At 40.9% G+C, this 12193-nt stretch overlaps 1 protein-coding gene across 1 annotated transcript in view; it reads right to left on the reverse strand.

Moving 5' to 3' along the window:
• Window positions 1–6700: 6700 nt before the first annotated feature.
• Window positions 6701–12193, reverse strand: part of PLA2G4A (phospholipase A2 group IVA) — a 244534-nt gene continuing 239041 nt past the window's right edge. Inside the window, 1 exon segment of the mRNA XM_044301970.1 lies at window positions 6701–7039. Coding sequence (XP_044157905.1) covers window positions 6917–7039 — 123 coding nt within the window. The 3' untranslated portion in view covers window positions 6701–6916.

The following is a 12193-nucleotide window of genomic DNA, read 5'->3' on the forward strand; positions in this document are numbered from 1 at the left end:
CTGCCCTGGCATTTTAGGGGACCAAAATCGTGAGAAGAAGTCTGGGATCCAAATGTCTAAAAATGCCCTCCTAAAAGGAATTTGGGCCGCTTTGCGCATCTAGGCTGCAAAAAAGTGTCACACATCTGGTATCGCCGTACTCAGGAGAAGTTGGGGAATGTGTTTTGGGGTGTCATTTTACATATACCCATGCTGGGTGAGATAAATATCTTGGTCAAATGCCAACTTTGTATAAAAAAAAAATGGGAGAAGTTGTCTTTTGCCAAGATATTTCTCTCATACAGCATGGGTATATGTAAAATGACACCCCAAAACACATTGTCCAACTTCTCCTGAGTACGGCGATACCACATGTGTGACACTTTTTTGCCGCCTAGGTGGGCAAAGGGGCACACATTCCAAAGAGTACCTTTAGGATTTCACAGGTCATTTTTTACACATTTTGATTTCAAACTACTTACCACACATTAGGGCCTCTAGAATGCCAGAACAGTATAACTACCCCACAAGTGACCCCATTTTGGAAAGAAGACATCCCAAGGTATTCTGTGAGGGGCATGGCGAGTTCCTCGAATTTTTTATTTTTTGTCAAAAGTTAGCGGAAAATGATGATTTTTTTTTTTTTTACATTTTTCTTACAAAGTCTCATATTACTCTAACTTGTGACAAAAAATAAAAAATTCTAGGAACTCGCCATACCCCTCACGGAATACCTTGGGGTGTCTTCTTTCCAAAATGGGGTCACTTGTGGGGTAGTTATACTGCCCTGGCAATTTAGGAGCCCTAATGTGTGCGAAGTAGTTTGAAATCTAAATCTGTAAAAAATAGCCGGTGAAATCCTAAAGGTGCTCTTTGGAATGTGTGCCCATTTGCCCACCTAGGCTGCAAAAAAGTGTCACACATCTGGTATCTCCGTACTCAGGAGAAGTTGGGCAATGTGTTTTGGGGTGTCATTTTACATATACCCATGCTGGGTGAGATAAATATCTTGGTCAAATGCCAACTTTGTATAAAAAAATGGGAAAAGTTGTCTTTTGCCAAGATATTTCTCTCACCCAGCATGGGTAAATGTAAAATGACACCCCAAAACACATTCCTCAACTTCTCCTGAGTATGGCTATACCAGATGTGTGACACTTTTTTGCAGCCTAGGTGGGCAAAGGGGCACATATTCCAAAGAGCACCTTTCGGATTTCACCGGTCATTTTTTACAGATTTTGATTTCAAACTACTTCTCACGCATTTGGGCCCCTAAAATGCCAGGGCAGTATAACTACCCCACAAGTGACCCCATTTTGGAAAGAAGACACCCCAAGGTATTTTGTGATGGGCATAGTGAGTTCATGGAAGTTTTTATTTTTTGTCACAAGTTAGTGGAATATGAGACTTTGTAAGAAAAAAAAAAATCATCATTTTCCGCTAACTTGTGACAAAAAATAAAAAGTTCTATGAACTCACTATGCCCATCAGTGAATACCTTAGGGTGCCTACTGTCCGAAATGGGGTCATTTGTGGGGTGTTTGTACTGTCTGGGCATTGTAGAAGCTCAGGAAACATGACAGGTGCTCAGAAAGTCAGAGCTGCTTCAAAAAGCAGAAATTCACATTTTTGGACCATAGTTTGTAAACGCTATAACTTTTACCCAAACCATTTTTTTTTTTACCCAAACTTTTTTTTTTATCAAAGACATGTAGAACAATAAATTTAGTGAAAAATGTATATATGGATGTCGTTTTTTTTAACAACTGAAAGTGAAAAATGTCATTTTTTTGCAAAAAAAATCGTTAAATTTTGATTAATAACAAAAAAAGTAAAAAATGTCTGCAGCAATGAAATATCACCAAATGAAAGCTCTATTAGTGAGACGAAAAGGAGGTAAAATTCATTTAGGTGGTAAGTTGCATGACCGAGCAATAAACGGTGAAAGTAGTGTAGTGCAGAAGTGTAAAAAGTGGCCTGGTCATTAAGGGTGTTTCAGCTAGGGGGGTTGAAGTGGTTAAAGAGAACATGTCAGCAGTTTTAACATCCCCTTCTTCTGTCATGAGTTACAGCTGCATCCAACCAGGTGACCAAGACTGGAAAAGGGGTGTGTGTAGCAGCACTTGATTTATGCCAATAGTCAGTCCATAAAGTGCTGGTGCCAGATATCAGATCCTACACATCCTATCTAGTGGATCTCAGTTATACAGTATCAAGATAAGAATATCGCAGCACACAATTCTTCAATTCAGTAAGTTGATTTATGCACCAGATTTTTTTTAGAGCACACATATGGGCCTGTTTACATATTTTAATCTACCGATGTTGCTCCCCTTTAACAAGCAAGGATGGAGGGAGGCTTTAACATCATAGAAACATAGAATGTGTTGGCAGATTAGAAGCATTTGGCCCATCTAGTCTGCCCAATATACTGAATACTATGAATAGCCCTTGGCCCTATCTTATACGAAGGATGGCCTTATGCCTATCCCATGCATGCTTAAACTCCTTCACTGTATTTGCAGCTGCCACTTCTGCAGGAAGGCTATTCCATGCATCCACTACTCTCTCAGTAAAGTAATACTTCCTGATATAACTTTTAAACCTTTGCCCCTCTAATTTAAAACTATGTCCTCTTGTAGCAGTTTTTCTTCTTTTAAATATTATGTCCTCTTTTACCTTGTTGATTCCATTTATGTATTTAAAAGTTTCTATCATATCCCCTCTGTCTCGTCTTTCTTCCAAGCTATACATGTTAAGGTCCTTTAATCTTTCCTGGTAAGTTTTATCCTGCAATCCATGTACCAGTTTAGTAGCTCTTCTCTGAACTCTCTCCAAAGTATCAATATCCTTCTGGAAATATGGTCTCCAGTACTGAGCACAATACTCCAAATGAGGTCTCACTAGTGCTCTGTAGAGCAGCATGAGCACCTCCCTCTTTCTACTGGTAATGCCTCTCCCTATACACCCAAGCATTCTGCTAGCATATTCTGCTGCTCTATGACATTGTCTGCCTACCTTTAAGTCTTCTGAAATAATGACCCCTAAATCCCTTTCCTCAGATACCGAGGTTAGGACTGTATCACTGATTTTATTTTCTGCTCTTGGGTTTTTACGCCCTAGGTGCATTATCTTGCACTTATCAACATAAAATTTTAGTTGCCAGATTTTAGACCATTCCACTAGTTTTCCTAAATTATTTTTCATTTGGTGTATCCCTCCAGGAACATCAACCCTGTTACAAATCTTTGTGTCATCAGCAAAAAGACACACCTTACCATCAAGGCCTTCTGCAATTTCGTTGATAAAGATATTAAACAATATGGGTCCCAGAACAGATCCCTGAGGTACCCCACTCGTAACAAGACCATGGTCTGAATATACGCCATTGACTACAACCCTATGTTGTCTGTCCCTCAGCCACTGCCTAATCCATTCAACAATATGGGAGTCCAAGCTCAAAGACTGCAATTTATTGATAAGCCTTCTATGTGGGACGATATCAAAAGCCTTACTAAAGTCTAGATAAGCAATGTCTACTGCACCTCCGCCATCTATTATTTTAGTCACCCAATCAAAAAAATCAATAAGATTAGTTTGACATGATCTCCCTGAAGTAAACCCATGCTGTTTTTCATCTTTCAATACATGGGATTTTAGATGGTCCACAATCCTCTCGTTAAGAATGGTTTCCATTAATTTCCCCACTATTGATATCAGGCTTACTGGCCTATAGTTGCCCGATTCCTCCCTACTACCTTTCTTGCGAATGCGCACAACATTTGCTAATTTCCAATCTCCTGGGATGACTCCTGTGATTGGTTAAAGGGAATCTGTCACCTGCTTTTGCCATTTTAAGCTGGCACCATCGCTATGTTGACTAAAGTACCTTATTTCCAGCAGTCTTCTTTTTACTTTATTTTGTTTTGTAGTTTTTATATAAAAGCGCTTTTTATGTTATGCTAATGAGTGTCCAAGGTGCCCAGAAGAGCGTTTTTTTTTTCACTCTCCGGTGCCCAGTGACGCCCCCCTGCAGTGCCCAACAACGCCTCCTGATCATCAAATAACCTCCCACAGCCCGGAAAATGGTTCCGCCCCCTCCCCACGTCATAGTCTACCTTATAGAAATGCCCCGTCCTTCTTCCTGTCTGCGGCCAGAAAACTTGCGCAGGCGCAGTACCGCCTGCGGCCTGCGCCTGCGCGATCATCAACCTCCTGAGGGCAACAGCCTCAAAAGTCTCACTGGGCATGCGCTGAGCCCAGTGATGTGACCTGAGCGCTGTTGCCCTCAGGACGTTGATGATCGCGCAGGCGCAAGTTTTCTGGCCGCAGACAGGAAGGACGGGGCATTTCTATAATGTAGACTATGATGTGGGTGGGGGGCGGAACCGTTTGCCGGGCTGTGGGAGGTTATTTGATTATCAGGAGGCGTTCTTGGGCGTCACTGGGCACCGGAGAGTGAAAAAAAACGCCCCTCTGGGCACCTTGGACCCTCATTAGCATAACATAAAAAGCGCTTTTATATCAAAACTACAAAACGAAATAAAGTAAAAAGAAGACTGCTGGAAATAAGGTACTTATTATAAGGTCAACATAGTGATGGTGCCAGCTTAAAATGGTAAAAGCAGGTGACAGATTCCCTTTAAATAAGGATGACGGACGACCTGGAGCACATGCACACTTTTTGAATGTAATAGCTGAAATGCACCTCCTAGTACCTACCTCCATATTTACTGAGTGTGGCTAAGCCACTGCTATTACAACTTTATGTTTATATTTGGAAGTTTGATTTCTACTATGTTGATCTAGGTATCTTTGTGTGAGGGGTTATTTGAATAATTGGTACCATGTGACCTTTGTAGGATGGGTATATTTGTGCATGGCGTGCACTCTCAAACTGCTTGATAAAGACAGTAAGAGGTCAATAGGTTTAATAAATAAACTTATTGAATTGAAGACCCTGGTAATTGATCCAACCGGGTGACCATTACAGCTATCACTCAGAGAAGAGGGTAAGGGCTGTGCAGAGATCAGAGTGACTTCACAGTGATACTTTACCTCCAGTGCCCTTAAGAAGTAGAATCTGATACCATAGAAGTTAATATTTTACTACTCCTTATAATAAAAGCTATACAAATGGTATATTTGTACTAGAGATGAGGGGACCTTTCAAGATTTGGTTTCTTTTAGGTTTGCAGAATTTTTTATTTTTTGTATGCTCAGTATGTGTTTGGAGTATTGTAGGCCAGTATTGTGGGTTTCTGGTAAAGAAATTCACAATAACGTTCTAAGCCTATCAGATCCCAGATGTGCTAATTTTCATATAATTTTCCCAAACAGAAGAACGTTGCCTAGCCTACAATCTAACCTTCACGTATATTAATTGGTCTCCATAATAAAAATCGTACCCACCCAGATGTCCCCAAAGGCCTCTTATCTAGAAAAAAATGTTTCTATATGCTTTGCCTTGATGAAGGGCTTTTGTCCTGAAATAGCTAGTTGTAGATATGAGGCTGGCTCAGCTATTTTCCTAGAGTTGTTATAAAAGTATGTTTAAAAGGCTGAGCAATGACTGTAAGGATATGCTGTAGTTGTGAAACACTCAGCTCTTTTCAATCCTTTTGGAAATAAAGCTGTATTCTCTTTTCCACAAATGAATGCTTAGGCTACTTTTACACTTGCGTTCGGAGCGGCTCCGTCTGGTATCTGCACAGACGGATCCGCTCCTATAATGCAGACGATGGGATCCGTTCAGAACGGATCCATCTGCATTATATTTCAGAGAAAATTCTAAGTCTGAAAGTTAGTCAGACGGATCCGTCCAGACTTTACATTGAAAGTCAATGGGGGACGGATCCATTTGAAATTGAGCCATATTGTGTCAATGTCAAACGGATCCGTCCCCATTGACTTACATTGTAAGTCTGGACAGATCCGTTTGCCTCCGCACGGCCAGGTGGACACCCGAACGCTGCAAGCAGCGTTTGGGTGTCCGCCTGCTGAGCGGAGACCAAACGGTGCCAGACTGATGCATTCTGAGCGGATCCGCATCCACTCAGAATGCATTGGGGCCGCACGGATGCGTTCGGGGCCGCTTGCGAGAACCTTCAAACGGAACTCACAAGCGTGAAAGTAGCTCTGGTCTCCCCAACCCCCTACCTAGGTCTGTTAACAGTTTAGCATGGTCAAACCTAAAAAAATACTACCTTTTCGGAATATTGGATGAAAGTCAAAGCTTTTTTTTTTTTTCATAAATCAATAATTCATACATGAACACTTCTAATATATCTTACTAGAGAAAAATTACATTGTCCTAATCTTCCAGAAGTCTATATTTAATTCCTTGTTTCATTCCAATTTCTTCCTCTCTCTGTTGGTGGCACTAAATGCTGTGCTAAGGGAGGAGTGACATCTGGCTCAGACTTGCTAAGCAAACATTAGCATCTCACATGGCTAGTTTCTCTACAGACATGGAAGGAAAAAAACCCTCTTAAAATCACATCGAAAAATGAAAAAAAAAAACAAGTTAGACATACAGTACCCGTCTAGACTTTTTAAGTCTAAATTAATTTCATGTCAGGGTGAAGCACAATGAGAATGTCATAGATGATGTCAGTGGTAAGATTTGTTCAGGAAATGACTATCCTCATGCTCTACTTACAAAATAGTCTTAGACTAAAATTCTAAATAGGAGTTATTTAAATTCAAAGATGAGACTTGATCAATTACACTTGATTAGAATATTTGTAGTTTATTAGTCATTATTTACTTATTTTCAATATAAAAACAAGGGACAGCAACAAGAGTAATGAACAGAACTTGTAGATATAATGATAAATAAGGATTGTTGTTTGCACACATGTAACACATGGCTTTTTTTTGGATCCACATACAACACAATCTCCCTTTATACTCAATTCACAATATGGTAGACAGTTCAGCTTTGCTGTTTGCTCTTGTTGAAGAATTTTCGAGTTTCAACATCGCTGAGTGACACTGAACATCGAGATGGGTGCTGCCTCCGGTACTCAATGCTTTCTTTAATTGCTTCCTTTATCACCTGTAACAAAATGAGAATGTGTACATTAATGCAACACTTACAGAGAACCTCCAGCAGGCACACAAATCCATCCATACCTGACATTGTATCAGTGTTCATGCCTTATCTAAGCTTTCTTGTTTATAGTGGTAGTAATGTTAACATCTTTGTTAGTATTGAGCGAATTGAAGTGGACTTTGATCCGAATTTCAGGGGAAATCCAGCAGCGGTGGTCGTGCTTGCACACTATAGTAAAAGCACTGGTCTCTCTGGTGGCTGGGACAGTGGAAGCGCACATCGGCTGCTGCTTTTTTCTAAAGTTTATAAACATGGCCACCGCTCATGGATTGCAGGGTGGTCGTAACCATGGAAGTGATCAGTGTATAATGTGATTGAAAAATGAATCAAGCCATCAAAAGAGGAAATATGGACAATCACAATACATTAGTAAGTGACTTGTATTAACTTTCTCTACATAATAAACGCTATTTGCTGAAGTGAGAAAAAAAAAACTTTAAGTAACACAATGGGGGAGATTTATCAAAGTTGGTATAAAGGAAAAATGGCCTGGTTGCCAATAGCAACCAGATTCCATCTTTCATCTTCCGAATAAGCTCTGAAAAATGAAAGGTGGACTAGGGTTGCTATGGGTAATTAAGCCATTTTTCCTTTACACAAGTTTTAATAAATCTTCCCCAATGGATGATTTCCTGCTCCACTTTCCATGACACCCAGTATTTAATCCCTTAGTGACCAGCCCGTTTTTGACCAGCGTTTTTCTTCCTTTTTAAATCGTCGCGTTCCAAGAGCTAAAATGTTTTTATTATTCCGTCTATGTAGCTGTATGAGGGCATGTTTTTTTTTTACAAGAAAAGATGTAGTTGTTAATGGCGCTGTTTTGGGGTACAAATAACTTTCTGATTAACTTTTATTAACTCTTTCTGGGAGGGAGAAGGGAAAAACAGCAATTCTGCCACAGCGTTTTTAGGTTCTAAATTTTACCAATTTCATTTCTCTGTATAATTAACATAATATCTTTATTCTCTGGGTCAGTACAATTACAGTGATACCAAATACACACACATATATATATATATATATTACAGTACAGACCAAAAGTTTGGACACACCTTCTCATTCTTTGTGAGTTTTCTTTATTTTCACGACTATGAAAATTGTAAATTCACACTGAAGGCATCAAAACTATGAATTAACACATGTGGAATTATATACATAACAAAAAAGTGTGAAACAACAGAAAATATGTCATATTCTAGGTTCTTTAAAGTCGCCACCTTTTGCTTTGATTACTGCTTTGCACACTCTTGGCATTCTCTTGATGAGCTTCAATAGGTAGTCACCTGAAATGGTCTTCCAACAGTCTTGAAGGAGTTCCCAGAGATGCTTAGCACTTGTTGGCCCTTTTGCCTTCACTCTGCGGTCCAGCTCACCCCAAACCATCTCAATTGGGTTCAGGTCCGGTGACTGTGGAGGCCAGGTCATCTGGCGCAGCACCCCATCACTCTCCTTCATGGTCAAATAGCCATTACACAGCCTGGAGGTGTGTTTGGGGTCATTGTCCTGTTGAAAAATAAATGATGGTCCAACTAAACACAAACCGGATGGAATAGCATGCCGCTGCAAGATGCTGTGGTAGCCATGCTGGTTCAGTATGCCTTCAATTTTGAATAAATCCCCAACAGTGTCACCAGCAAAGCACCCCCAGACCATCACACCTCCTCCTCCATGCTTCACGGTGGGAACCAGGCATGTAGAGTCCATCCGTTCACCTTTTCTGCGTCGCACAAAGAAACTGTGGTTGGAACCAAAGATCTCAAATTTGGACTCATTAGACCAAAGCACAGATTTCCACTGGTCTAATGTCGCCTGTCCTTAGCAGTGGTTTCCTAGCAGATGTTCTACAATGAAGGCCTGATTCACACAGTCTCCTCTTAACAGTTGTTCTAGAGATGTGTCTGCTGCTAGAACTCTGTGTGGCATTGACCTGGTCTCTAATCTGAGCTGCTGTTAACCTACGATTTCTGAGGCTGGTGACTTGGATGAACTTATCCTCCGCAGCAGAGGTGACTCTTGGTCTTCCTTTCCTGGGGCGGTCCGCATGTGAGCCAGTTTCTTTGTAGCGCTTGATGGTTTTTGTGACTGCACTTGGGGACACTTTCAAAGTTTTCCCAATTTTCCAGACTGACTGACCTTCATTTCTTAAAGTAATGATGGCCACTCGTTTTTCTTTACTTAGCTGCTTTTTTCTTGCCATAATACAAATTCTAACATTCTAATCAGTAGGACTATCAGCTGTGTATCCACCTGACTTCTCCACAACGCAACTGATGGTCCTAACCCCATTTATAAGGCAAGAAATCCCGCTTATTAAACCTGACAGGGCACACCTGTGAAGTGAAAACCATTTCAGGTGACTACCTCTTGAAGCTCATCAAGAGAATGCCAAGAGTGTGCAAACAGTAATCAAAGCAAAAGGTGGCTACTTTGAAGAACCTAGAATATGACATATTTTCAGTTGTTTCACACTTTTTTGTTACGTATATAATTCCACATGTGTTAATTCATAGTGTTGATGCCTTCAGTGTGAATCTACAATTTTCATAGTCATCAAAATAAAGAATACTCTTTGAATGAGAAGGTGTGTCCAAACTTTTGGTCTGTACTGTGTATAAATATATATATATATATATATATCACATATTTATTAATTATATTATAGGTATATTGTTTATAAGCATATATAGGTATAGTGTGTCTAAATATACTTTTTGTAAAATAATGGCACCCCATTTTGTTGGTAGTTGTAGTGGCTGCATGCTTATTAGGCAAATACTTACCTGAATCAAGCATCCAGCGATGTCACCGGACTCTCTGCCTCCTTACCAGCCAAACAGATCAGTCCTGACTCAATGGGGACGGATCCGTTTTTACTGACACAATATGGTGCAATTGAAAACGGATTTGTCCCTCATTGACTTTCAATGTAAGTCAGGACAGATCCGTTTTGACTTAGACTTTTTTTAAAAGAATAATGCAAACGGATCCGTTATGAACGGATACAAGCATTTGCATTATCTTTGCGGATCCGTCTGTGTATGTACAAGACAGATCCGCACTAAACACCAGTGTGAAAGGAGCCTAATGTGATATCTTCCAGGGAGAAGGAAAGCTCAGACATGAAAAACCTGTCATATGTATGCATGGTGAGGGGTGTTAGGAGCACATAACAATAATTTTGATTTTGGGACCGGAAAACCTCTTTAAGTCAATTTCTTTTTTATCTTGAAACAAAAGCCATTGAAAAGCAATTGAAGGTGTTTGCTTAACACATGTAGTTTAGATAACACGTCTCATAAAGCATTTGTGTTAACTCTACTACATCTGTTCATCTTCCGGTCCCCATGCTGTTTTCACCTGGCACTGCATGGGCATAATCACTTTTACCTCTCCAGCCAATGACTGGCTTCAGTGGTGATGTGGCCACAAGCAGCATGTCACTGCTGAAGTCAGTCATTAAGGCTCCATTCACACGTCCTCAATTCTGTTCTGCATTTTGCTTGTTAAAAAATCATTTTTACTGGAAAAGTGTCAACATTTCCTTCCATCCTGCCTCATATTCAAAAAGCAATGCTTTCCTTCACTGCAGAGGATGGCGCTCACTTGTTATTACCACTTCCTGCCAATCCAGTTACAGGCACCATGCAATAATCAATATCCACTTTACCTTACTAGCTGGGAGACCGCTCATTGGTTAACACTTTAATGACCAGGCCTGAAAAGGCTTTAAATGAGCAGACACTTTTTTTGTGATTTATTTGTTGGACTACCAAAATTTTTTCAACCTTTTTTTTACTCGACACATAGGGCTTTATACAATAAACAAAAAAATAAATGCAACACTTTCGGTTTTGCTCCCATTTTGCATGAGCTGAACTCAAAGATCTGAAACATTTTCTACATTCACAAAAGACCCATTACTCTCAAATATTGTTCACAAATCTGTCTAAATCTGTGTTAGTGAGCACTTCTCCTTTGTCGAGATAATCCATCCCACCTCACAGGTGTGGCATATCAAGGTGCTGATTAGACAGCATGAATATTGCACAGGTGTGGGGGGTCAGAAAACCAGTCCATATCTGGTGTGGCCACTATTTGCCTAACGCAGTGCAACAAATCTCCGTCTCATAGAGTTGATCAGGTGGTTGATTGGGGCTTGTGAAATGTTGGTTCACTCCTCTTCAATAGCTGTAAGAAGTTGCAGAATATTGGCAGGAACTGGAACACGTCGTATACGCATATCCAGAGCATCCCAAACATGCTCAATGGATGACATGTCCGGTGAGTATGCTGGCCATGCAAGAACTGGGATGTTTTCAGCTTCCAGGAAATGTGTACAGATCCTTGCAATATGGGGCCATGCATTATCATGCTGCAACATGAGGTGATGGTCGTGGATGAATGGCACAACAATGGGCCTCAGGATCTCGTCACGGTATCTCTGTGCATTCAAAATGCTATCAATAAAATGCACCTGTGTTCGTTGTCCATAACATACACCTGTCCATACCATAACCCCACTGCCACCATGGGCCACTCGATCCACAACGTTGACGTCAGCAAACCGTTCACCCACATGATGCCACACAAGCTGTCTGCCATCTGCCCTTAACAGTGAAAACCGGGACTCCTTCGTGAACAGAACGCCTCTCCAACGTGCCAGACACCATCAAATGTGAGCATTTGCCCACCCATGTCGGTTATGACGACTAACTGCAGTCAGGTCCAGACCCCGATGAGGATGACTAGTATGCAGATCAGCTTCCCTGAGACGGTTTCTGACAGTTTATGCAGAAATTTTTTGGTTATGCAAACCGATTGTTCCTGCAGCTGTCCGGGTGGCTGGTCTCAGGCGATCATGGAGGTGAACATGCTGGATGTGGAGGTCCTGGGCTGGTGTGGTTACACATGGTCTGCGGTTGTGAGGCCGGTTGGACTTACTGCCAAATTCTCTTAAATGCCTTTGGAGACTGCTTATGGTAGAGAAATGAACATTCATTGCAACAAATCTGGTAAAAAATCCTGCAGTCAGCATGCCAATTGCACGCTCCCTCAAATGTTGCGACATCTGTGGCATTGTGCTGTGTGATCAAACTG

This window comes from Bufo gargarizans, chromosome 7 (genome assembly GCF_014858855.1).
Source record: "Bufo gargarizans isolate SCDJY-AF-19 chromosome 7, ASM1485885v1, whole genome shotgun sequence".
NCBI lineage: Eukaryota > Metazoa > Chordata > Amphibia > Anura > Bufonidae > Bufo > Bufo gargarizans.